The 27,291-nt window shown below is 40.2% G+C and overlaps 1 protein-coding gene and 1 long non-coding RNA gene across 5 annotated transcripts; one reads left to right on the top strand and one right to left on the bottom strand.

Moving 5' to 3' along the window:
- Positions 1-6: 6 nt before the first annotated feature.
- LOC127391834 (uncharacterized) lies at positions 7-6,836 on the bottom strand. Of its 2 annotated transcripts, none has more exons than XR_007891138.1 (3): positions 6,359-6,836; positions 2,206-2,308; positions 7-506 (listed from the first exon to the last, which is right to left on the bottom strand). It is a non-coding gene; the product is annotated as an uncharacterized LOC127391834 (long non-coding RNA). The 2 variants fall into 2 exon arrangements; XR_007891139.1 differs by having other exon boundaries at positions 7-434.
- A 31-nt stretch (positions 6,837-6,867) lies between these two features.
- On the top strand, positions 6,868-26,561 carry CSNK1D (casein kinase 1 delta). 3 transcript variants are annotated; one of them, XR_007891094.1, is made up of 11 exons: positions 6,874-7,177; positions 11,531-11,641; positions 13,428-13,576; positions 14,070-14,298; positions 14,670-14,840; positions 15,971-16,119; positions 16,694-16,865; positions 17,332-17,471; positions 22,515-22,581; positions 24,180-24,242; positions 24,390-26,561. XR_007891094.1 is itself a non-coding variant. In XM_051634571.1 (10 exons), the coding sequence occupies exons 1-9, from the start codon at positions 7,102-7,104 to the stop codon at positions 22,545-22,547; spliced, it is 1,230 nt and encodes a 409-aa protein (XP_051490531.1). In that variant the 5' UTR covers positions 6,874-7,101; the 3' UTR covers positions 22,548-22,581; positions 24,390-26,561. The 3 variants fall into 3 exon arrangements, 2 of the variants coding, with proteins under 2 accessions (XP_051490530.1, XP_051490531.1); XM_051634571.1 differs by lacking the exon at positions 24,180-24,242; XM_051634570.1 differs by lacking the exons at positions 22,515-22,581; positions 24,180-24,242 and having other exon boundaries at positions 6,868-7,177.
- Positions 26,562-27,291: the final 730 nt, after the last annotated feature.

The raw sequence follows: 27,291 nt of genomic DNA, 5'->3' as shown, positions 1-27,291 counted from the left end.
TTTCTCTCCTAGAAGTAAAACAAAGGTATTTTTTAGTAGTGAGAGAGCCACACCTTGCCCGAATTCTTCCAGGCCTCTCAGAACAACCCCCCCTGGGGTGCACTCAGGCTGCAAGTCAACTTGTCTGTGTTTTCCTGATAAACCTGGCTGTGCAGTAAACTTCTTGGGTTTGGGGCAAGACCATGTATGGGGCAGTTACGAGTCTGATAATGTCGATACTGCAGGCATCTTCCAGGAATCCATCTGTTGAGATGCTAATGATGGACTGGGAGTTCTGGTTTAAAAAAAAATAATAGCCTGGAATTTGGGACTGAATGATACTTACAGAGATACCTGCTGCAGTTTTCCTTCCCGGGACATGTTTTTAACAGGCGACAGACACAATTTAGCTTTTCCTCATCAAATCACTCTGAGGATGTCACTATGAAGAAGATCTGCCAAAAAATGACCAGCTGTTTCACTGGCACGGTCTTTCAGACAGTACAGCACCACATGTCCAGATCAGCCTGTCGGGTAGAAATTAGTCTTTTATCTTTGATGGCCCCCTTCTCCAGGGCAGGCGTGCTGGGGCAGGCAGGAGCCCCCCCAGGAGGGGGCAGGCAGGTCCTGCATGCCCTGGAGCGGGACCAGCAGCAGCTGTTACAGGGCCCGATACTGGACACCCCCAAAAGCAGGTGTCCTCAGAGCAAGGTCCAGCAGCTGGACCAGGCTGAGTGAGGCCATCCCTGCTCCCTGACCAAAAGGCACAAAAAGCATTTAAGAGGGCAGGAGCCTTTCTGGCTGGGGGAACCCGATTGCGTGGGAAGGAGGGACAGCCTGCAGCCTTCCTCCTCCTCACTGCAGACAGTGAACTGAGCAGGGTGGACACGGGTGTCGAGGTGACCCCCGAGGGCAGGGCTTTCTGGGCAGGGGCTGTTGTCACAGGGGGGCTATGGTACCATCTCCTGTTGCCATCACCCCTCATGGGTACTCGGGCTAGAGGTGGCCCCAGGGATGGAAGATCCCAGGGGCCTGGTGCCTGCTCCACTGTCACAGCTCAGGGCACCCGGGGCCAGCCCCAGGGTGGCAGCAGGTTCCTGCATCCCGTGCCCAGAGGGACGCAGCTCCCTCCAGGTGAGCTGCTCCGCACAGGAGCTGAGCCACCTGCAGGGAGAGGATCCCTGCTGGCAAAACCTCCCGCAGGAGACCAGGCCCAACAACGAGCTGCCTCCTGCCTTTGTGGGTTTATTTTTTCTCCTGAGCTCTCAGAAACCACATTTGCTCTCTCACTAAGCCAGGCCCGGGAAGGCTGCTGGGACAGCAGCAACACATGGGTTCCTGATCAATCGATGTGAAGCGAAGAGCTGCAGCAGCAGGGAAGCAGGCAGATACATCAACACACTTCCAGACAAGCCCAGCAAGTGTTGCTTTCCAGGTACCTATGTCCTGTTCCTCACAGCACATCCAGCTCCAGAATTCTTCTATTATAAGGGAATTACTTTTTTTTTTTTTCTTCCTGCTCAAAATATTAGTAGGCACCAAATCAAGACAACTCAGACTGTTCCTCAGCTCTTACCAAGGTTCACTGGCAACCAACCCAGCACTTCTGCCACCCACTATCTGGTCACTGTGCTATTTTTGCCAAACATAGAAAGAATTTTTTAAGCAAAACCTGAAGCAGACATGTAGCAATGAAGAATTCAGAAAAACACATCGAATTTTAATCATTATATGCAACTAAAACAGAGCCTTGTAATGGCAATTTTGGGCCTCTCTAATTGACTTCTTTGTAACAACTCAAGATATAAAGAAAAAAAAAACGAAAAAACATTAGATCTTAAGTTAATTTAAGAAGAGGACATAGGGAAAAGCTAAACAAATTCCAGTTTCAGTGAAAATCATTCATTCATTCCAAAATTTTTCTGACAACTCCCCATCCTTTATCAACTGAGTCCTCTGGTCTCAAAGCAGAGGTTATTCACTGCTAAACTGAAAAAGAGAGAGAAAAAATAATATAGAAATTCTACTTCAGTGTAACAATGCAAAGTTCCATAAACAAATTAAAACATTTGACCTCCAGGCACAAGAGGTGTCAGTGAAAATGCCATGAAAGCTGCATTTTAATTTGTCCACTTAATTTCTCTAGGAAGAACCACCCAAGGTCACCTGCAATTAGAAGAGCTTTGAATTCTGCTGTTGAGGGGGAGAAAATAAGGAAAGGATTACCTCAGCAGCAGTCTGCAAGTCTGTGTAATGCATCTGAGCTGGGACAAGCTGCATCTTGAACCATTCCTCCAGATCCTCATCTGTGGACCTAGTTACCTTTTAACTGACAAAGTGAAAATGCACCTGTCATTACAGCATAAGAAAAGACTGTTTCTGTTCTTCAGGTGCTTTCCACCTGATCCTGAAGAAGTCATTTAGGGGGAACAGCTGAATGTGATTTAGGAATCTTAACACTTTTGAGGGCAATAGGACCAGATATTGAACAGTGCATGGAAAAATTTCAAGCTACTACAAAACCAGGATGAAATAAATGAATCATACAGAGCTTTGGGAAACAAGTACATAAAAACAGAATACATAAATCTGCATACATGCAAATCAGTCAGGAAACGATTAGAGGTATCATGTCATCCCTTGAGATTTGCTTTTTCAAAGATTCTCTGTACAACAACGGCACATTTCACAGGAGTTTATGGTGAGTCTTATTTGCATCATGCTATTTACCACTATGCACAGCTCCCTTGCAGAAAGTTAAGAGAAAACCTGGAGATGGCTGTAGCTGTAGCAAGCACCTAACACTGCCTAGAAGTCCATGACATGCAGAAATATTGAATGTATTTTTACCAAAAGTTCCAGCTTTTGTTACTGTCACTCTGGCATCTTCCTCAAAAGAGGAGGGAAAGTGTGAAGGAGATGTGAACACACAACAGCAGACCTTTGCTGGGAGACAGATGGGGGTGTTTAAACCTCCTGCTGAGATTCCCACTGATCCCTACTGAACATAGAAGACCTGGAACCAGCTATCAGGCTCCAGGCAGCCAGGGAAAAATGTTGTGAATGACATCAGTCCTGTCCCTGCTCTTCCCTGAGGACTTATTCCCTCAACATCAGAGCTGTGACTTTAGCAGGCCAAGCCCTGCTCAGAGACAGAGGTTATTTTAGAGTATTTTAGATTACACAACAAATTACTTTAAAATTAGTGTGGGATGCTTTGAGAATTTTTTTTTAGCTTTGATAAAACCAGTAAGTGAAAATGTTCGGTTAGGTAACAAAAATCAGTAAAAAAAAAATCAGATGCCAACTGGTGTTCTTCCTCTTGCAGTCAGCATGGTTTTCCAGGTAAATTTCTTTTTCTTCCCCCCTACCAAATTCTGGAAAATCTTTATTTAAAATTGTTAAAAGAATATTTTTGAAGTGAAGACTAATATTTCTAATATGTTTTTCTAGCCTCTTTTATTAATGTATTTTTTGGTACTAAAACTTCTGTAAACTAATAAAGTCTGCTAGGTCTATTAAGATGGAGATTTTTTTACTACAATAGAATGAGTTTCTCCCCACACCAACTGGCACATATTAAAGTAACCCATACTGCCTCTTAGGACCAGAGCTTTGTGCTTTACATACCTATGAGTTTTTCTGCATGGAGAAATAAACCAAGTCAGGCAATGGTGTTATATAAATAAAAAATTATTTATGTAACATTAAAATACTCTCAGGTCTCTGTATCTTCTTTTAACCTGATTAATAAAGTTTATCTCGGGAAATGGTTCATCCTAATTTATGCATGTTACCTTTTCTTGGGCTTCACTGAGATGTGAAACTGCTCTGAAGGGCACAAACAAAAAAACTGATGGAGCTGGGGTGCTACAAGAGGGCTGTGGAGTACAAGTAAGCACTCAGAAGATATTGCTGTAGAGAGCAGAGAAATTATGGGGAACAGAGTAAAAAAAGAAGACAGAGAGAAAAAGGGGGGGCTGACCAAAAAAATGTGTGAGAGAAGTGGGGGCTTTGACAAAAAGAGAGAGAAGGAAAGGCAAAAAAATGGCAAAGAATGAGGAGCCAACAAAAAAAGAGAAGATGGATGATAAAAAGAAAAACAGAGAAGAGCAAAAAGGCGGCAAAAAAAAGAGGAGGATGATGAAAAGAGAATAAGGAGGTGTGACAAAAAAAGATAAGGGGAAATTAAAAAAAAAGGGAGAGAAGGGGAGCTGAAAAAAGAGAGAAGAGGGGTGATGAAAAAAAACATATAAGGGAGAGTCGGCAAAAAGAGAAGGAAGGGAGGTGAAAAAAAATAGAATGGTGGGGCTGAGAAAGAGGGAAGGGGGAAGGACAAAAAAAGAGAAGTGGGGGTGAGAAAAGGAAAGAGACAAAGAGGGGGGGAAAGAGAATAGGTTGCAATTAAAAAAAAAGGGGGAAGGTGACAATAAAAGAGAGACATGGAGGGGCAGAAAAAGAAGGGTTGGAGAAAGACAATAAGTGGGCCAACAAAAAAAGGGAGAGAAAAGGAGGGAGCTGTGACAAAAAGAAAGAAAAGGTGGGGGCAAAATAACAATAAGGCAAAGAAGCAGATGCTACAAATAAAAAAAAAAGGAAGACCAAAACAGAGAAGGGAAAAAAAAGAGATGGGGGGGGCAACAAAAAAGAGAGAAATAGGAGGGGGGCCCTCTCAAAGGTTATCTTTTACCCTGTTATCTATCTTTATGTAGGCCTCCCTTCTCTCTCTCTCACTTTTTTTTGTTGCTTCTCCATTTTTGACCCCCACTTCTGTCTCTTTTTTTCCATCTTTCCTTTTTTTTGTCACCCCCCTTCTCTCTTTTTATGTCAAACCTCTGTTTGGTTGCTCCCTTTTGTCTCTGTTTCTTTTTTTCTTTTTTTTTTTTATGTCAACTGTCCCTTCTGTCCCTTTTTTTTGTACTTATCTGTGATCAACAGTCTTGGTTCAACTTGCCTCCTACTTCAAAGGCCAAGACTGTACAAGACTGTCCCTTTCTGTACCAACACTGCAGCTTTGACAAAATTATGTACCTAAGCAGAAATAAAAAAGCTTGCCCTCTTATGAACAAGTAGAATCCACTGCATCTGCCACTGTGCCCTAAATCCTCCTTGCCTTCAGTAACTCATGACCTACAGGAAGCCACATCTCAATCTGTATGTGTGGCCCAACTAATAGAGCACTGCTTCCTCGCCTGTGCCTGGCTGCCCACCCTTGTTTGAGCTGCTCTCGTGTTTTTCTGCTACTAGTTCTGCCCAAACCATCAGGACACCCCCAACTTCAAGGCTGTACAGTGCCCTCCCTAATACATACAGCAACGAAGACACCACTAATTTTCTCCATTTTAGCACATACAGCACAGTTCCTCTCAAAACAGGACATTGCTATGATTATCTCAGCACTTCTGCAGGCCAAACCACCGGGATCACATGCATGACAGGGAGAAAAACAGCCAAAGCCCCTCTATGTTCAGTTCTTTTCAGTTGTGAGTCTGCAGTGCTCTACAAGCACTTCCATGCAAAATCAACACACACTTGCACCCATTTTCCATAGGAAAATTCTATGATACCACATCCTGACGAATAAAATGTTTTGCTGGTATTTGATCCCTGTTTACACGGCAGGAGTCAGGCCTTTACTGTACAAGGACAACACTTACACATGCCACCTTCCCAAAGAGGGGTGAGATGGTCCAACAGCTTCCTAATGCGTGCATTCTTTGACTCACCCATCCCTGTGCACTTACACTGCAGGCTTTTAACAACCACCCTCCACAGAAAAACAGGGGTATTCATGTTCTCTAGTCCTCCTGCTCAGATCCTACTTCTTACCTACAAGTAGCATGCTGCAGCTCCTGCTCAACAGGCAGCTGTAGCTTAGGCACTGGCTTGTAACACAACAGCCCATACAGCTGGGTCTGCAACACCACTCAGGCAGAATGATCCGGAAAACCCTGCATCTCAAAAGCATTACTGTCAGGAAGCAAATTTCTCCAAGATGCAGACTTATACAGTCCATTCACTTCCAGGACTCAGAAAAATTACCTGCTGCAACTACTGGAAGGGTACTCAAAGACTCTTTGCTTAGAATCTTACTGTGACTTTTGCTGCCTCTGCCACCCTACAACGCTGCCACACACGCTCCTCTAAATACTACCAGCCATTTTACATTACAGTCCACTGATATGTGCAGCCCAGCCCATGCTACCCGCTGGCTTCATAATGCACCTCCCCGTTTATAAGTTCAGCGTCTGCTTGCAATAAGAGAAGGCAACATGGAATCATGCGATATAGAAGGCTGCTAGCCCGTCAAGATTGTGCTTCCAAGGGTTGCTGCTGCAAGGAAGGGAGAAAACATGCAAACAAAGACATATTTTCTCACCACTCCTACTGTAGTTCCTGCTTCCACTGTGGTTCCTCTGCAGGCCGCAGAAGAAATCCAAACGTTCCTCCCCAGCAGGAACGACATGTTTTTCCTTTGAAATCTGCGGGGTCGTGCATGACTCAGACTTCGTCCCCGACGCCCCGCCGTCAAACAAGCATTCTTCAGAACCCACCGCAGCCAGAGTACCTCTTCCCGTGCGGTGACCCACGCTGCGGGGGCGACGACGACACTCCCACGCGAAAGGCCTCATGAGGGTCGCACTCCCCGCCCAGCAGGCCCCTCACGGCGCGGCGCACACGGCTGGGATGGCCCGGGCGGGCCCGGTCCGCGGGGCGATGCGGCGGGGCAGCAGCCGGTGCCGCCGCGGACGGGCCCTCCCCGCGGGGCCCGCAGCGCCGCCTCAGCACGGAGCGGGAGGACGCGGGCACGCGCCAGGCGGGGCCCCGCACGGCCGCGCGCCCGTCCCCCCCGCCAGCGCGCCCCGCCCCGGTTGCTACGGAAGTGATGTCACACAGTATGGCGGCTCGGAGCCAGAGGGGCTGAAGGACTGGTCTTGCGGGGAATCCGCGTCCATCCTTCACGGGAGCTGCGGGAACGGTGCTGCCTGTCTCGCTACTGTCGAGCGGCGGGACCCCAGCCGCGATGGTGTCAGGAGCCGCAGGGCTGTGAGGCAGCAGAGTGCGAGCCGGTAGGGCGGGCAGAGCAACAGAACCGGGTCGCGGACCAACCGAGCTGCCGCCATGGAGCTGAGGGTTGGGAACCGGTACCGGCTGGGCCGGAAGATCGGGAGCGGCTCCTTCGGGGACATCTACCTGGGTAAGGAAGGCGGCTTGCTGGGAGCATACCTGGCAGGTCTGTGGCTTGTGGAGAGCGGCGGGGGCCGCGCCGCGGTGGGCGCTGCTCGCTGCCGTGCCCGGTCCCGGCCCCGGCGTGACTGGCCCGGGGGCAACCCCCGGGACCTTATTTCACCCCGGCTGGAGCTCAGGCTGCGCTGCTGTCCCAGTTACGCTCTTTGATATGAAGTACCTCTCTAGGAGCACAGCAATAGCAATTTAATATTTCGTTGGCATCCTGTCCTAATTTGGACATTGCGGAAATCAGGAATTTTTATTTATTTAGCTGCCACTTCCCATTGTTGTCTTGTGACCTTGGGCACCCGTAATCTTCTCACCTGTAAGATGGGGATAAGGGTATAAATCGCCTCCTTTGGAAAAAACAAAAGCCAACCGCTGGATCCAGAAAAATGTTTTGGGAAAGAAACATGTGCATCAGGATTAAATACCTCTGCAGCGTATTAGGAAAAATTGCTGTTACAGGGATGTACTGCTACGGATGACTAGGTTGCAGTGAAAAAAGCGCTCACATCCTTCAGCAAATCCTAATAGTTTATCTGTCCTGTTGCTTCAATGTTGCCCCAATGCCTTATTGTACTGCTGGGATTTCCATGCAATTATAAACTTTGCAGGATTGGCATTGTCTTTGCCTGTCTATATTTGTAGCCCTCTATCATCATGTCTCACTGCTAATGAGTATGATGAGCAGTGGTAGGTACAACAAGTTTTGAAAGCAAGTGTTTATAAAATAATATATTTTGCAAAGTATCAAACTGTAAGAAATGGGTTAAATCCAGAGAAATGTAAGTTTTATATCCTGTCACATACAAATTATTACTCTGTATTTGAAAATTGTGGTAGCTTAGAAAAACAACGTCAGTAGCTAATGTATGTGGTGTGTTTGGCAGTGTACACGGTTAGAGAGGTGTGTTTTTCTTCCTAGACAGCGGTACTTCATGTTGCAGTGCACAGCTGGCATTGCAGAATAATTTCTTAGATAAAGCTGTTTACAGATAATGAAATACTGGTTACCTGTAGTATAAATCATCTGCCTGATGAAAAATCCGTGTTTCTAGCTGAAGGCATATGTTTGTCTAGAGGAAGAAAGCATGATTCTTTCTGTCTGTAATGCTTGCATAAAAGATGCAGTACCATTGTGAGAAAGATACTGGTAATGCTTCTTCAAAAATCTTCATGAGCTACCATTGGGATTTTGGGTGGAGATTGAGACAGTAGTTAAAATCTGAAATATCTTGGGTTATTTGAAAAACTCCTACTTCAGCATTTGACTACTGCTCAGGTAAGTCAGTTTATATTATGGTATACAATTAAAGTCGAAGTAAAATATTTTTTATTCCTCACTTTTATCTTAATGTGTACAGGCCACACCAGTAAAGTTGCACAGGAGTTAGTAGTTCTCTGTATGGTAGTACCACTGTCATGCTGCATTTTGCAGCAATAACTCCTCATCTTCAGTCTTTTACCTCTTATTTTATCTCTTAAGTAGCCAGTGCAGATTTACTTCCAGGGCTTACTGCAAATGTCATGTGTGAGCCAGTAGCTAGCAGAGAATTACAGGCCTGGAAGATTCAGCTAATGGCACAGGTTTCTTTTTCCAGGGGATATTACTGTCTCTCAGGAAGCAAAGCCTTTTCTAGAGGCCCATTTGGTTTGGCCACCATTATCTGGTAAAACAGAGGTATTAAAAATCTATGCTTTTTGTGATAATGAAATGCAACTTTTTATAAAAAAAACAAGTTTCTCCTTGGTTGTTCAGACTGTACAGTAGTATATTAGTGCCTTAAAATAACTTTTAGAATTCTTTCAGAAGTGACAATTTTTTTAAGTACGTCCACCTTCTGACAGCCCTTACTGTATTTGTATATTACCTCAATGTAGATTTCCAGCTCAGTTTTATGTTTTGAAAATGAAAGTATTTTTGCCTGTTTCCAATTTTCCAGATTTAAAAAAAATGCAGCTGCAGGGGTGTTGAAAATATTCCAGAGTTAGAGAGGAGGGACCTTCTTTCAGTCAGTTCTTTGGAATATGGTACCACTGACTCTTGTTATTATAATAGTTCTTTCGTATTCCTTCCTGTTCTCCCACATACTTCAAAATGTGTTTTCTAGAATGTGGAATGGCCCCAGTTTTGCTTGCTTAGGTTGTCTGTGGGACAGGGTTTTGAAATGTGTGGCACTATTGTAAATAAAGGAGTGTGGACAACTTAAAATTTAGAGCTGTAGTGTACCTGCATCTTTTGAAGTCGCCCTCCAGAGGAAGATCCAAAAAATGGATTCACAAATACTATAAATAGTATAAAAGGTGGGCAAGAGGCAAGGAGGGAGGTGAGGGGGAAGAAAAAGTATTTGTTTTGTTGCTGGGTCCATAAGATAAGATAGATATGAGTCACAAAGGCATGGCAGTCCCTTTGTTTTAATGATTTTTGTGTTATGTATATATTTTTCTTAAGAATGAGATTAAATAAAATATTTTTATTTGTTTGGGGTGGGGAAGTCAGTATTAGATCAGAAGATAATGCCTTCCTCCTTCTATTGTTGATCTGTCCTTTCACATTTCTGGATTGATGTGCACTGAAAATCCACAAAAATAATGCATTTGTAAAATGTGAAAACCTTAGATGACAGGTTGAAGACTTTCAGTTGCTTTTGCTGCACTGTGACAATTGAGGATTCTGCCACTTCTTATGCCAGTTACAAAGAAGTCATACAAGACAGATATATGGGCAGCCTTATTTTTTTTGTGTCTTCCAGTTGTTTACCTTGAGTTGTGCCATTTGTACCTAGAGTGAGCTTCTGGTGGTTTGCTTTCTTAAGGTGCTTTGTGAAATGCCTAATAAATACCAACCCTGCTGTTCACTCAGAACTTGCTGTACTAGCAGCACCACCTTAATAGCCATATGTGTGTGCACACAAAAAGACGCTTTGTTAACCTAAAAAACAAATACATAATCTTGTGTGAACTCATAAATAATTCCACACATCATTTCCTTGCATAGTGAAGAGCTGTTCCCATTTTGAGGTGTGGGTTATTAGCTTGTCTTTGTAGGAAAAAGGTATAAAGCATTGAAGTAGCTCCTTAATCTCAGGCTTATTAATTGCAGTTGTAATAGTTTGGTGAAAATGTCCAATACCCTGTGATGCTTAGAGAAAAGCATATGGAAAAAAATAAGCAGAAAAAAACTACAGTGGTGTATCTCTGTCTTAATTGCTTTATGTGATTCAAAAAGGGCACTACACAAGTGGAAAAGGTACAGGTAAATCAAATGGGGAATAATTAGGGGTAATAAAAATGAATTCTGTAGAAAGAATGACAAGAGGTTTTGAACTCTTGGAAAGAGTTAAGGGAAACTGAGGTAGGGTAGAAGTCTATGAAATCCTGAGCATCAGGGAAAAAGTGAGTACAAAATAATTGTTTTATTGTTTCCTTCCAAACAAAAATTAGCAGACCTCAGGTTAAGCTTTCAAGAGTGGAGATCAGAACAAACAGCAGGTGATGAACTTCATGTTATCCTAAACCACGAGGTAATGCAGAAAAGAGAAAGCTGGATTCTGAAATTAGAGTCAGTGATATGTCTAAAAAGTGTTACACATCTTTTGCCAGTTCCTGTTTTCCCAAGTTGCTTGGCTGTGAGAATATGTATTTTCTTGACTTGGTGTTTCTTTTTTAAGAATTGTCACAATGTCTATGTGGGGAAGAAAAGAACAGTTTCCCACGTGAATGTTATCTTTTCCCTACATATGTTTAAACTTTGAAAGTTTAAACAGGTAAGCCAGCTTTTCAGTCGCTTGATTCCTTCAACAAGAATTTAATGAGATTTTTAAGAAGTATTTTGAGAGAACAAATTATTGATTCTAGATAATCTGCCTCCCAACCAAGTATAATTATAAGGTGTCAGAATACATCTGGAGCACATTGAAATTTTGGCAAGTTGTACTCTCTTGCTTCCAAGGTGAAAGAGGAGGTGATCTGAATTCCTAGCATTTCTTAGGTTGGCAGGGGTACATGCCACACCTGTAAACATTCAATCTGAGCACTTCCACCACAAACTGGATGGGGAAAAAACACCCCTCAGAAGATGCACTGTTATTTTTTTGCAATGGAATAGCAGCAGTTTTGGCTTCCTGTGCTGCAGTGTCTAATAGTTGTCTCTTATGTGTAAGACTTCAGAATAATTATTAGATTACCATGGCTGAAAATACTTAATCTTTGGATGTTTGCCTTGAGAAGTAGTTTGTCAATAATTGTTTTGTCTCAGTCTTGACAAAGGAAATATTAAAAGTATTTTGACCAATGTTTAAAATTCTTCTGGTTTTAGGAACCGATATTGCTGCCGGAGAGGAGGTTGCAATTAAGTTGGAATGTGTGAAAACCAAACATCCTCAGCTTCACATCGAGAGTAAAATCTACAAAATGATGCAGGGTGGAGGCAAGCAAATTACTTACCTTCTTCAGAGATTGAAACAATTTTATTTCAGTGATACATCTGCCACCTGCAAGTACTTAATGGTTAAGATTTCTTTTGGCGTATAAGGAGAAGGTGGGAAATACGGTAGGGTAGGTGATGAACAGTACCTCAGCTCTTCTGCAAGCAGTGTAGTGACTCCCAGTCCACGGCTAAGAAACTTAATGATAACTACTAAGATTTTCCAGTGTTGCTCATCGTCTCCTGAGATTAAAATGTTAAAACCTCAAGCAATGTGGAAGAAAGTTGGGTCCCATCTGGCAGTGTACTGATTGACTTTTGTTTCTAATGGGTCAGTGAAAATGGTGACCACTTTCCTGGAACATTTAACCCAATTGCTTGCTATAGTAGCACAGTTATAAACTTAGTAAATTGAGGTTGATTTTTGTTATATTCTTTCCTTTGAGTTAAATATAATTCCTTGCTGTGGGAATTCCAAGACAAAATGGCACTGGTAGTAGGGAATGGGAATGAAGCAACTTTGTAGCTACTGTGTGGTACTCTGCTAGGATAATTCACTTGTATCTTTTGGAATTCTACAAATACAAGATTTTCATTAAGTTCTGGGATATAAACTCAGTATAGTCATGTTTTGCTTGTATTTCATAGTCCCTTAAATTCTTCCTAAATGGGGCTATTATTTGCATAAAGGCTGTATTCCACACTGCATCTCATATGCAAAACACAGTAATCATACATCTAGAAATTGATTATAATATGTATTTGCATTTAGTAACTTTTTAATTCCTACCTCCTTCAGTTGCCACCTGCATGTAACCTGAATAGCCTTCATAGAGTAAAATGCTTCCTTTATGGGTTTACTAAGGCTGTGATGGTGGAGTCTTTCTGAGGATGGATGCCACAGAGGCAGGTGGCAGAAGGTTAAGTTTCCATCCGAATAAGGGTTTATCTGTGAAAGGAGTTCAGGAAAAAAACAATGTATTTGAAGTAAAGGTTTAAAATGGGGGACTCACACCATTTCACTTCCAGAATGCATAAAATTAAAGGTGTTTGACTTTTTGAATAAGGCTGCCTACATAAAAGTTTAATTCAAAATACTTGAGCAATTCTACAGTTTTGTTTGAAATAACCTTCCCGAGTTTCTCCATGAAGCGGGGCTGTTTTTGGCTCTCTCAAGCTGATTGTATGATACGTCTCGTAAGCAATGCTGCTTTGTTAGGGATTCACCAAACAGCAAATGCAGTGGAACTGGAGGAAAGACAAGTTTATGAAGAAAGCCTGAAAGTTCATTACAAATGGAAATGGAAGAGAGAGGTATTTTACAGTGATCTTGTAGGCTTTGAAACTAAGAAGTTAATTTCTAAAGCCTTCTTCAGTAATAATATTTAGTGGTTTGTCAGTGTCTTTATTTTCACACTTCCAATTTGCTCCTTATTGCCATTTTGGAGACTACATGAGTATTAATACTTCTAAAATGTTTTAACATTTACATCCAGGAAAAACACTAAATACTTTCAAGGTACAAGCTAAGCACAAAGACGGGGAGATATTTTGGGGGAATAGAAAAAAGGCTGATTTTAGACATCTGTTAATGTAGTTTTATATTGGTTCTGCTGTAAAATTATCAAACTTTTCATTTTGGAATTGATGAATGTAGCATAAAACATTAAGTTTTAACATTCACAGTAATGACCCTCTTAGAATTCATCTTAAGAGCCTTGAAGATTTGTGTTTATGAACTGTATGAATTAAATTGCTACACTGAACAAACTGTTACCTTTTTTTCTAGTGGGTATTCCCACAATTAAGTGGTGTGGAGCTGAAGGAGACTACAACGTCATGGTGATGGAGCTGTTGGGACCGAGTCTTGAAGATCTCTTCAATTTTTGTTCAAGGAAATTTAGTCTCAAGACAGTCCTATTACTCGCTGACCAAATGGTAGGAATCTGCTTTGTTGCTCTTGATAGTGCAGTATGCTGAGATAGTGAAATTTCTTGAGAGATCATAGGCATCTGTATTTCTGTAATTTAGAGGTGAGTAGGCTGTAGTCATTAGAGAAGAGACTCAAAATTAGTTTTGCTTCTGTAAATATACAGCATAACATCAAAAGTGATTACAAAGTCTTAACTTTATTTTTAAAATCTGGACCTTCACTGTTCTCAAAAAAAGTGTTGTGCTGCTCAAAACCAAAGAAATTCCCCCAATAAATTTTTGGAAACAAATATAAAATAGACACAGGGAAGAGCTGGAGAGAAGGTTTATCTGTTGTCAGCTAAATTATGTTCTCCTTAATGCCCTTAAGTTTTACAATGAAAGTTTATTTACCTCTTTTGTCATTAAGACAGTGTTGCTAGTGTTTTTGTAAGAAAAAAGGTGTGTGCTGAGTCTCTCAATGATGTTTTGGTTTGGTTTTTTTCTTCTCTGAATTTAGATTAGTCGAATTGAATATATTCACTCTAAGAACTTCATCCACCGAGATGTGAAGCCAGATAACTTCTTAATGGGCCTGGGGAAAAAAGGCAATCTTGTCTACATAATAGACTTTGGATTAGCAAAGAAGTATCGAGATGCTCGAACTCACCAACATATTCCATACCGTGAAAATAAAAACTTAACGGGAACTGCCCGTTACGCATCCATCAACACTCATCTTGGAATTGGTGAGCTGGGGAGAGCAATAAATAGAAACTTGAAACTTGTCAATGCATACAATTTTAGTGAAAGTAGGTGTTCCTGTATGGAGGCATAGAAGACAGTCCTTATTTCTGTCACTAACAATGCAGCATGCTTGGTCTCCTATCTCTTGATTGAGTGGTATTCAGTCAGTTTGTAATTCTCTGGAATTAACACAGTTTTTTAATAACTGAAAGAGTGATAGACTTTTTGTTGTACTGGATGAGTTTATCACGAGCATTGTAACTCTCATCTGTCTCTTGTTTTTCTAAGGGTTTTTATGACAGTCTTGTTGCACAGTCTTGTTTTTCCAGTAGAAAATGAAACCTAATGAGTCCACTTTTTTATGCTGTTGTAGAGCAATCTCGCAGAGATGACTTGGAGTCCTTGGGCTATGTACTGATGTATTTTAACCTGGGCTCCCTCCCCTGGCAGGGATTGAAAGCAGCAACAAAGAGGCAGAAATACGAACGTATCAGTGAAAAGAAAATGTCTACACCCATTGAGGTTTTGTGTAAAGGATATCCTTGTAAGTTACTCTTTTGTGGCAGTAGGCCCATGTGTTCACCTCTTTACATTGAATTCTACTTGCTTCTCTCTCTCTCTTTTTTTTTTTTTCTTCTCCTTCCCCATCACCATGATTAGGCTAATCTGTTATAAAGATATTGTGCCTTCAAGACTGGGATCTTTGTGTGCACAGACCATTTCTAATTATCCCTTGTCTTAACTATTAGTAAGCAATCATTGCAGTGCCCTCAAGTGGAAGGGTACCTTGGTACATCTGATTTGCACTGTACTGTGTGTGCATGCATCTGTGCTGGCTGATTAAGAGACAAACAACTTTTGAGAAACTACCCGTTTCGTCATATGGGTGCTGTTTCTTGGATGAATTGGATTGGGGGTCAGATGCACCTCTCACCTACTGTATTGGTTTAACGTGGGAATTGTCCTTCCAGGTTCATCTGTTTTGGCCTGTTGATGGTGAGCGTCTTTGAGAGGTGTAAAAAAACCCTCCTGTTAATCCTCACATCATGCCTCAAAGCTGTTCTGTTCTCAGTTTGGTATTTATGCAAGATTAATAACCAGGCATTTTTGAGCCCTGCAAAGTAACTCTTAAATCTGTTATAAAACTTGTTAATATTAATTACCATGAGAGAATATTGTTGATCTTTCATAAAGAGTTCTGACTCTGTTCTTTCCATGCTTGGCTTTAGCAGGTTGGTACGATAATGAGAACTGGAGGGTTTTTTGGGGTCCTATGAAAACTTACTGTCTTGCATCTGTTTCAAATGTTTCATACCTATTTCTTTACATTCATTAACTCTATTCTTGGCTCAACTGTAGTTCTAAAACTATCCTCCCCCACCTTCCCACCCCCAACTGTTGGTTAAAGACCTCTTAAGACTGGGTAGTCTTATTGCTGCATCTTTGCCTACGCAGTGATAGACAAGTAATTTCCTTTTCAGGGTGGACTTGGTAAGATGTGCTGTATGTAGAGTTGTCTTCAAGTGATTTCTAGTGTTAGGTCATTATTCTTTTCCTTATGGTCAGGAGATGGCCTGTATGTTGGGTTTCGGGTGGTTGTGGGTTTTTTATGATTCAGGATTAGAAAAAGGTAATGTGAAGCTGAAGGAAAAAACAGGCTTTCTTGTATTACAGCCGAATTTGCCACCTACTTGAATTTCTGCCGTTCTTTGCGTTTTGATGACAAACCAGACTATTCCTATCTAAGGCAATTATTCAGAAACCTCTTCCACCGGCAGGGGTTCTCCTATGACTATGTGTTTGACTGGAACATGCTGAAATTTGTGAGTAGCTGACATTGCGTTCTAAAACTTTCTTTTTTTCCTTAATGGTATTTCTTTTACTACATTGTCAGTTTTGAGTATTGTAACTTGTCCTGTAAGATTGTCATGCTTTTTTCCTCTTGGAAGCTCTATTGTCTAGAAAAAAAAAGATGAGGAAATGAAAAAAAGCAGCAGATAACAGGAGCCATGAGATGGGGGTTGAATGACAATTTAAGTTGAAGTTACAGGTTTTTAAATGTGTAAGGCTTCTGCAATACTTCCTTCAGGGCAGTTGCCAGGCTAGATTGCAGAATTACTATGTTCTCCCACCATGATTTTCAGCATAGGTCATTTGCAACTGTTGAGGGGGTGTCCAGCTGCCATACAGTATATATGTACTTTAGCATTCTGAAGACCGCCCTAGCAGTTGTATGAAAACAATTTTGGCAGGTCTAAAGAAGTTTTGCCAAATTGTTAATGCCCTAGCGAATTTCAATTTACAGGTTGTCCATTTTTTAATTTTCAATATTTTTATCGGAATATATAGTTGTAAGCTCAATAATCCCTCAAGTTGTTCACTAGTCTTGACCCGTAGGGCGCAAGCAGAGCAGCTGAAGATGCTGAACGTGAAAGACGAGAACGAGAGGAGAGATTGAGACATACACGAAATCCAGCTGTGCGTGGATTACCCTCCACTGCTTCTGGCAGGCTGAGAGGAACGCAAGATGTAGCTCCTCCTACTCCTCTTACGCCAACTTCACATGCTGGTAAGTAAGCAAATACATGAGTAGAGGCACTTTGTAGATTACTATAATTTGCAGTTTGTTCCTTGTCATTGGAAATTTGCAGTTAGAATTGGGATACCCACATGGTATTTATCTTTGGTCAGGTTTTGGGTTTTTTGGTTGTTTTTTTCTTCCCCTCTGCTTTTCAAAAATGGGTAGACATGGTGTTTCAGGAGGTGGTTTAGTGGTTAGGGGTTGTAGGGCAGATGGTTTGACTTCATGATTTTGAAGGTCTTTTCCCACCTTGATGATTCTGTGAAGGTAAATGTATACACTCATTACCTACCAATTGCTACTTAGATTTCTGTGAATGTAAAACAAAGGCCTTGATTTCTCTTGTTTGACTCTGTGGAAGTCCTATATGCAAACAGCAAGAATGCAGTTTTTCCAGCAATCATGTTATAATCCCATTTGACATTATAAGAATCTAATGCAGTTTTTCTCACAGCCAACACCTCTCCACGGCCAGTATCTGGTATGGAACGAGAAAGGAAAGTGAGTATGAGATTGCATCGTGGTGCCCCAGTCAATATCTCGTCGTCTGACTTAACAGGCCGACAAGATACCTCTCGCATGTCAACTTCGCAGGTAAAAAAGATTGCTGTGTAATGGAAGAATGAGGATGATTTGATAATTTGACAGAAGAATATACCAGCTAATTGATGTGATTTCATACTGATTTCACAGATAATGCTGACTCATATAAATACTGACATTTTAACTGAATGTTTGTGATGTGGCTGTATACTACTGTAAAGAAAAAATTGTTGGGTGGGTTTTTTTTACCTTGGCAGAAATAAGTATAAAATACTCAGTTCTTACATTTGTTATCAATGAGGAAGCAGAGTAAGTTTGAGACAGATGTGTGTCTTGTTTCCAAATCAACAGAGCAGAGAATATTGGTGCGGAATAGACAGGAAATAGTTAATGAAAACCAGAAAAGTGTGAAAGTGAAATGTTACACTGCAGTACAGTAAATCAGAGCAGATAAGAAGCCACGTATGTGGATGATGGGTAGGTGGCAGAAGGCTCATTTGAAGAGGATAGCAGGAGGGTGAATGATGCAGTGATTCATAGCCATAGTCAGCACTGAAAGCATCCTTATTGGTCACAGTGACTTAGCAAAGAGATTGTCAATGTTTAAATATATTTTTAACTCTTACGCTATAGCTGGAACATTGCTTTTTCAGCATATGCACCCAGACTTGTCCTCAGTAGTGTGTGGCCTGGCTTTGTATAGCTTATCTTCAGTCTTAACTGCAGGATGGGGAATCACCTGTACTGTAGGCACACTGTAACATTCTTGGGAGAGCAGTCTGTTATGAGGACTGCTGCAGTTGCCTGGGGGTTTTTCCATCACACCTCAAGGCTGTGCTGAAGTTAACTGCATAATTAACTGCGTAATTTTTGCTGTGGACTCACTTTATTCCTTGTTGAGGTAGCATATGGATAAAAACTGACTTGATTCCTTCTGGCTTCATAATTTAATTGGCAGAATTAATTATTTTGGATATTATGTGTTCTTTTATATAAAATCTTACTACTAGAGGGAACGCTCTTTTAGATGGAAGCTGGGTGGGTATCTAATGAAGATGGAGGGTGAGCTGGATTGGAGGAAAAATTCTGCTGTAACAAATTGAAGTGGGATTTTTTTGGTTGGTTTTCAGCTGAGTGAATTGTTTCCCCATATAGCTGTACAAATGTTGGTGTTTGCACTAGGGATGAACAGTTCAGGAGCAGAAATTACTGGACAAGTATAGGAGACAGATGAGGTTTTCAGTGTTGCCTCTGGTGACAGTTTTTCCTAGCTTAAATCGTTCACAGAACTACAGTTTTTGTTACCAGAAATTCTCACGTTGAAATATTTTATAGGTGAAGTTTGTGAACAGTATGAAGACAGGGTAGAACTGTGCATAGATATGGGTCTTACAAATATGCATAAATACCTGGTAGAAGGATGTAAAGAAGGTACAGCCAGACTTTTCAGTGATAGCTAGTGAATGGCACAGGGGACACAAACTGAAGTATAAGTAATCCCATTTAGACACAAGAAAAAACTTTTTTACTATGAGGATGGACAAGGACTGGAACAGGTTGCCCTAAGAATTTGTGGAGTCTCCCTCGTCTGAATTACTTGGAACCCAACTGGACATTTTCCTGAGTGGCCTGCTCTAGTTGACTGGACTTTAGGTAGTGGGATTGGACTAGGTAATATCCAGGGGTCCCTTCTGACCTTGGCTGTTCTGTGAAGCTGTGATGCCAAGTTCCCTCTGAATTTTCACTCAAATGTAAAAATGGTTTCCTGGTAAAGTGTGTATGCCCATGCTTCATTTTTGGCATTCTGAACAAATCTCAGATGCCTTGTCTCTGTTACCAGACAGATAAATAATTAATGAAAGTAACAGAAATAAGTGCAACCATGTTATTCAACGACATTAGGACAGAGTATATCTTTCACCTTTTTTGCTGTAATACTGACATGTAGATAGTGTGCACGTGACACTTCCCTGACCATTATAAGGTCTGACTACTCTAGGTGGGTTTGCAGGTGCGTTTTGGTTCTGCCTAACTTGTAAAATAGGAATACTCTGAAGTTTTGTAAGACTCTGAGGTGTTTTTAGTAGTCTTTGAATATCCAGATGTGTAATTTGTGGTATGGGCTGACAGTACAATGTAGCTTAGTGGCACATTTCCACAGCCACCCTTTTTAACACTCTGCTTCAAGTATGGGATCATTCAGTTGACTTCTTTACAATCCCACTAGCAGCCTAATTGGGATCTTCTCTGAGTTGTTAGAGTTAGTCATTCATCATCTGTTCATCATTTAGTTCTTGCCAAGCAGCAAACTACTGCTGGTGTCCACTCATAGTGACTGAATAACAGTGTGTGACTGCAGTAGAATTTAAACAGCTTCCCATGGGCCTCTTGGATTTGGAAGGCAAGAGAGATTTCCTTAGACTTTACCTTGTAACACTTCCCCTTGAGCTCGTTAGAGAAAATTAACTTTTCATTTTGCCAGTTCTCATGCTGTATAAGGCAGGATGTCTCAAATTGCAAGTTTTCATAGCTTTTGCTCTTAATATCTTTGTAAGGTTAAAGCAGTTCCTCCATTATCAAAATTTATCTTTAGATGTTAACCAGGTTACCAAGTAAAGTTATGGGTTTCCCATTATCTTTATACCTTTTTCATAGTCAGGAAAACCTGAAGTATCCAACTCACGTGGCAAGGTTACTTAAGAGAATTTTGATGGGATAGATGTAAGAATACCGAAAATCATCCATACCACTTCTTCTTGGGAGAAGTAGAAAGGACAGCAACTGTTTGTTCATGCCCATTCCAAGTGTGTTGGTTTCCTTTGTAAGTCTTATGTATGCTACCACTGTTCCTTTTTCAGGAAGTGCTTAGACCACAGTACTCGCAGAAAGCTTTCAATTTTTGCTATGCGGATTTACTAAGGTCTTATGCTAAGAACTACATTTGTTGGAGCCATTACTTATAACTTGATAAATTACTTTTGTTGTTTTATTTGGATGCCTTGGTTCATTAAGGCAACGCTGCACCACTATTTCCACCTCTCCTCGTCTGGAGGATGGGCTACTGCTTTAAACTCTGAGCAACAGAAATGTGTAGAGTTTACTCACAGAAATAATGAAAGCTACTTACCTCTAAGTAGAGTTCTTAAAAATTACTCCATGTTTTTATCTTTTTTTTTCAAAATGAGTTCTGATTGTTTCAGTCTGAAACTCAAAACTAAGGCTGGAAATGTAGATAATATGAACCAAAATTCTCTTACAGAGAATAGGTCTTCTCAGATAAATTTAACAGTAATGGAAAAATGGTAATCTGTAAGGATAGCAAAAGAGAGGTTATGTATGTTCACCACCTCCAAGGTATTGCAAGTATTGTCCACATAGTACCTAAATCATTCTCATTAGAAGGACTAGCGCTTTGTAACACTAAATAATGAGTACTTATCGGAGTAACAACTAGCATGCCTACAAAACAGTTAATGACACTTAAATGTTTCTAATGAAATGACGTAAATGTGGCATGTATTATTCTGTCCTTTTCAATTATATTAAGTGATTGCAACAGCTGAAAGCTTACAAGCTATGAGATGCTGGACAGCAATAAACAGTGTGAGTTGAGCAGTCAGGTAAAGTCTAGTTAAGTAAAACGTGTATTGCTGCAGTACTTCACAACCTGATTAGGATGAAGGAGTGGAGCCCAAAGTCTTACACGTGGGAACTGTATCTGTGATATGCAAAGACTGAGGAGACTTTAGGTGTGATGTTGGAGAGGTTAGCATGGTGTCATAATGAAAGGGCATCATTTCGTCCTTGAATCTATGTATGATACAGTAATGAACAGAAATTAAGAGGTTATTTCATGTCATTAATGAGACAGATGCTGGGATATTGGCTCAATTTTCAGTATGTTAAATTGTTGGAAAATGGTTAAGTAACACAGAAGATCCATAAAAATTGAGTTTTGGAAAACAGATTGTACAATGGAAGAGTTTGAAGTCAGCATTTTTCAGTTTTTCTTAAGAGATAATTTTGAGTTGGCTGGTGTAGTATTTTAGAGATAATTACTTTAACTGGAACAGACATTTATGCTGAAAACATGTGAAGAACTACTGCTTAAAATGAAAACTTCTGACATTTAAAGACAAGCAGAACTGAGGTCTAAGTGAAGGCAGCCACTGTAACAACTTCTAAAAGAAGTTGATCATCTGTCCCCTTTGCCTTTGCATCAACACTGGATTAATTTCTAGGTGATGTATTCAGGCCTAAAACAAGCCTTAATTATAGGTCTCTATGCAAGGAAGAGTTGTGATCTGTGCTGGACAGAAAATCATACCAGCTGTTAAAAGATTCTTCTGCTCTTAAGCTCTATGAGTGAATTGTTCACTAAGTCTCCATAGTAAAGGAGGTAGTAAACGAGGTTATGAATATTCCAGTAAACGCTATTTTGAATCAGTTCTATTGGTCCACATTGCACAGACTGCATCCTGAAAGCAGGGATCATCTCCAGAGCCTAGTTATGGGTGAGTAGCCTTCATTTCCTTTCACAGAAGGTTCAGTCCAACTGCTCATGATGTACAGTAAGTTGTTTTAATTCTTTTTCCTGAAGGTAGCATGTTCAGCACCCAGCAGTTAAAGCTGGGCATAATTCCTACTGGTGAGGTTATCTCTCCATAGTTGGAAGAAAATATTGGAATGCTGCACAAACTTGATTAAGTCTTTTTGAAAGGAGAAGTTTTTAGAAGACAGCAGTCAACACTAGCACTGAACAACTTCAGTATTGTGCTGCTTCCCTGGGGAAAAAGCAACATAGTTCCAGTGCCTCTGCATTTTCCATCTCCTCATGAGCAAATCTTTCTCCGTATATCCATCTTAATAGGCATCATACTCTGCATTGTTCTTCTGACCTTATCAGCTTTCTTTGAGGAATAATATTCCTTTTACATATCTCTTAATATAATAAAATGTCTTACAGAAGTCTGAAATCAGAGCTCCTCAAAAGATAAATTTGGTACTGCAAGTTTAGGTTGGGTATTTGTTAGACATCTTTATATATTGGGGCAGTGGAACTGTTACAAATTGCTGTCTTTTCCCCTACCTCAGAATAGCATTCCTTTCGAACACCATGGCAAGTAGCTGCTCGTCTCCTTTCGTTGGAAGGCAGCACTGGGTGAGTGCTTCTCATTAGACACCAAAACTTTGGATGGGGTGGGGAAAAAGAGTCTCTGGAAACATCCGACTTTGCTTCTTCTCCTCACGTTATCTTATAGTTGTACCTGTGCCTTCCAGTCAGATGCTTGATGGAGCATTGTTTTTTATCTAAAGTAAATGCCTTTCCCAAAGTTGAATTATTGCTGCTGTTCCATTGGACGCTTAAGCAGAATTGACAGAAATAGTGACTTTTAAAGTCCCTAAAAACATTCAAGCACCAGCAATAAAATAACGAAGCCTAAATTTTAGCTATTTGAGAATGACATGTCTCTCCAGGGATGTTCATGCAGCAGTGTGTCATCCATTCAAAACCAGATCTGCTTCAGAATTGTAAAACTAAAATACTTTTTATGAAGACTCAATTGACTGTGTTATTCAAATGAGGCTCTGTCTTGTCAGGAATGGAACGTTCTACTACAGCCATATCCGTTTTTCACTGTTTTATATTCTTCCCCATTCCTTACGAGCTGTCTATTTTAAAAATACTTAGATCAATTCAGATCTATATTTTAAAAATATTCACATACTAACTAGAATAGTTTGAACATGAGCATCTTGGAGGTAGACAGACTTGGATTTGGGTATTTCAAACTCCTTTCCACTGTTGAGTGCAGTAGAAGGTTCTGCCTTTCTGTGTGCAGCTTTTGGCTTTTTAGTCTGTTCTGCTTTTGGCAATAACAGGTTTCATCAGGAATAACAAGTTTCAGTTGGAATCTGAACCTTGATGGCTGAAGGATGCTTTCCTAAGTATTTCAGGAGCTTCTTTGCTTTGCTTCTTATTAAAGTCTGTGAGATTTTTCTGTTTCTTCATAAATTCTGTTGTTTAACTGCATCTGCTACCTCACTTTCTCTATGAAGCCTAAGCTTGCACTAATCTTGTATCTCTAGTTGATGAAGAATCCTGCTGTTTCTCTTCCATATTCTTCTGCTTTGTGTGCTTGGCTGACTGTGCACAAGCTGCTTCATAAACAGTTTGTGACATTACAAAAATGCATCTGTAAATGGCAGCTTAACACTTTTAAAGTCCGATTATCAGACCTTAGTTAAAAAAAAAATAAAAATTAAAGGCAAACCTAAAGTCTTGCATTGGAAAACTTGTATGCAGGAGACGTGCAGATTCTGGTCTGGTCAGGGTTGTGTCTGCATTGGTTGGCCTTTACTGTATGCTGTACTATTTGTAGCTGTTGACAACTGAAGATAATACTGAATACTGATTTAGTGACTTAGACATTTCTTGCTTCTTAAATTTCAGTGGTGTGGTTGTTTTTCACTTTCATGTTTGGAAGTGTTACAGAAGTAATGTTACACTTACTGAAATAGCTTAGCTGTGAAAATTAATGAAGTCTCCTTTAACACAATGTCCCATCAAAAATGAAAAGCCATTGAAAATATTTTTTTTTACCCTCTTACTGGGATATTTTTATTTCCCGCTGAAGCTTAATTATTCATTGAGTCAGTTTCTACACCTTGGTAGTGTTTTCATCTGGTTTGTTCTTTCTTCTGTGCATGTTTATGCTCTGTTTACTTTTCTTCAAAACATCCCCTCTGGCTGGAAAGGTGACTTTTCCATGTTAACTTCTAATAAAGGAGGAAAATACAGGGAACTTCGAGTAGCTACAGGTGGGTGCGAAACATTGTATAGCTTGTTGGATTTTAAATACACATGCTTACTGTTAGCACTGAATTATTTAAAAGTACATTGAAAGCTGCTTGTATTTTAATTGGAAAGATACGTACTGATGTTGTCTTGTTTTTTGGCTTTGGTAGATTCCTGCTCGGGTAACTACCAGTGTTCTCCAGTCTGCTGTGCACCGATGAAAATTATTTTGCCATGGAGGGCAGATAATGCATGGCTGATCTCCTGTGTTACCAATGGCTTTACTAGCAAAAATACCCTAAACTAGAGTGGAGACATTATAATTGGAGTTCTCCATGTGACTTAAAAGGCATTTGGAGGAACATAGACGGACTCCAGCAGCTGCCATTACAGGACGCTTTTGCCAGAAACCCAATGACCTTAAGAGAACCCTGTGGTAACAGGGCTGGAAAAGAAAGATGGTTTACAGAGTTGACCGCCTGTTATCGGATGGCCATTTCAGTTTTTCCCCCACAGGCGGCAGACCTTACCCCCTTTTTATTATTCTACTGTAACTATAAATCTTTTACTTGGTTTAAGGAAGTTTTTTGTATCATTTTGCTAAAATTATTGGGTTAATTCTCTGTAAAGAACTTTTGCTTTTGTCTGATTTAAAAATGTAGAATATAAACAAACCTAAAGACAATGACTTGAAATTTCTTGTTTAAAAAAAAATCAGTCTGGCAGGGAACATGTAAATGAATCAGAACCATCTGACTTTATTTAAACTGTTTACTCATTTGTATGGTCCCATTCTGACTGAGAAGGTTATCCCATGACATTTTTAAAACTATCGAGTTTTACTTTGCTGTTTGCTGTCTTCATTCACACTTAAATGTTAACTCTCCATGTAACACAAAGAAATTTTTAATACTCATTCTTTTCCATAGAAGAGGAGAGTCTAAGTATAGTAGAGATGGTGATAATGGATTTCTTTTTTTGTAAAGAATATGAAGGACAAAGTGAAAGATTCTGGCATTTGAGGGCTTTAGAATTTGAAGGTTTGTCCTATATCTCTGCTTAGTTTGCATAAATGGTTAATTTCAAGCATTTGTTTTATTTGTAAAACTTTATTTCCTGCACTCTGAGGCTGGTTAGCTTGGAGGGTATTGCAAGTGGACAATACATGTTGCTACTGAGTCTTCAGTGAATTTGCACGTTTCATTCAGCATCTACATGTGTAAAAATAAACAAGCCTTCTGTTTCATGCCAAGACTCATAAAAGGAATTATGAAAAAAAAAAAACACCAAAAAAACCCACAAAAAACTAAAACAACAACAAAACTATTCTTATGGAGAAATCCTGAGCTTTTTTTTTTTTTATGTAATTCAGGTGCATACCATCTTTAATTCTTAACTGTATTCGACCTGAGTATGCCCAGTATCATTAGCTAGGAACGAATGACTCAACAATGTGCTTAGGTTGTCCAAAAAGCTTGCAGGTGCTTTTAGCACCTGTTGGGTATTGAATATGGGAGATACTTAATATTGTTTGTTACTGTAAATGGTCCAATAAAAGTAGGTATTCTGTCCTCACAGTACTTGGAACAGTATCAGAATAGTATGACTGAAGTGATGGGAAGTCCCACATTGGAAGTGAAAGTATATGCAGAGGTTTTGTTTGAACAGTTAGGTATTTTGACAAATTCTTCCCTGCTTGAAAACAATTTTTTTTGAAGGCCTGTTGGTCTTCAGAGTTCTATGAAGAGTAACTTTTATTATTTTTGTGTTTACAGATTCTTTTTTGCCCCTCTCAAAAGTCCACATATTACGTATTAGTCACTCTTCTTTGGATGTTTTCAGAACATTAGCTACTTGCTTGTGTGTACTCTGGGTCTGACTGGGAAAACCTGTGTTTGGGGAGAGTATAGTAAAAAAGCTTAAGAGTTCGATCCATGGATAAGTTTGCATAAGAGAATTATTTCCTTAGTTAATATAAACGTCAATATTTTAGGCATGTGCACTACCATTTGAACAGTTTTACACTTCACTGTGCTTTCCTTGTAAATATGTTAATAATGTACTGTCAGAGGGGCTTACAAAGGCAGCCTCTTTATTCTCTCTGTATCTGGAACATTAGATGGCTGTACTATACTTAAAAGTTGACTGCAGACTTCTAGAATTGTACTCACTTGTGGGCAGTTTTTGTCCTTCCTAATAGTTAAATTCCATCATGAGGAAAATATTTAGACTGTCTATATAAACCTGTGTATTGGAAACCAGTATCTCAGAGCACTTCATTTGTATTACCACTGTATTTGTGTACTTCAACAAATGTGTAAATACATTCATAATAACTTCAAGTCTTCTTTGGTGTAACTTACTTAAACGAATCCTTACTGTTTACTTGGTGTAACTTCTTTCTTTCTTCTTCCCCCCACCCCCCAAGAGGTTTCTGTACCTACAGTGAGCACTCTCAGTTTAAAACCTTTGAAGACATCGTCATGGTTAAAACCTTTGAAGACATCGTCATGGTACTAAAACTTTCACTGAGGGATTTTGGTAGTCATGGTCAGAATGCAGCAGTTAGGCTATACAGGAAGAAAGAGAAGGAATTCATTGCTTTGCTTACAGAAAGTGTGACTTTAGTCTCTTTAAAGGTAAATGTATTTGTTTGCATATTGGTTCTTTTCCAAAAGTCATTTTTACAGATGCTTTTTCTTACCAAGTAATACATTGTAATGATAGGAAGTGTGGGAAGAGAATTGCTATTGAGCCTTGATCAGTTTATGGGAGCTAAGGCAAGAATACTGAGCCCTCCCCACAATGCCCTGTGTCATAAAAGTCCTGACTTTTGCTGTGTAATTCTCAAAAGCCTGTTAATGATCTGAAGGCATATGAACATTCAAGATTTCCCTGTGTTTCTAACTAGCAAGCTTTTAAAAGTTGGATATTTTCATTTATGCTCACAGTTTCCTTTTAGAACTGATTATGTGTTTTTCATGTAGAAAATACCACCTGTGGTACTGATTTACAAAAGCTGATGTACAACGTACTAAGTGAAAACAAACAACTATATTGTTTTTAATAGTG

The sequence above is a fragment of the Apus apus genome, chromosome 17, assembly GCF_020740795.1.
Source record: "Apus apus isolate bApuApu2 chromosome 17, bApuApu2.pri.cur, whole genome shotgun sequence".
In the NCBI taxonomy this organism is placed as follows: domain Eukaryota; kingdom Metazoa; phylum Chordata; class Aves; order Apodiformes; family Apodidae; genus Apus; species Apus apus.
The sequence above is the reverse complement of the archived record's forward strand: the minus strand, read 5'-3'. Positions and strand labels throughout refer to the sequence as shown.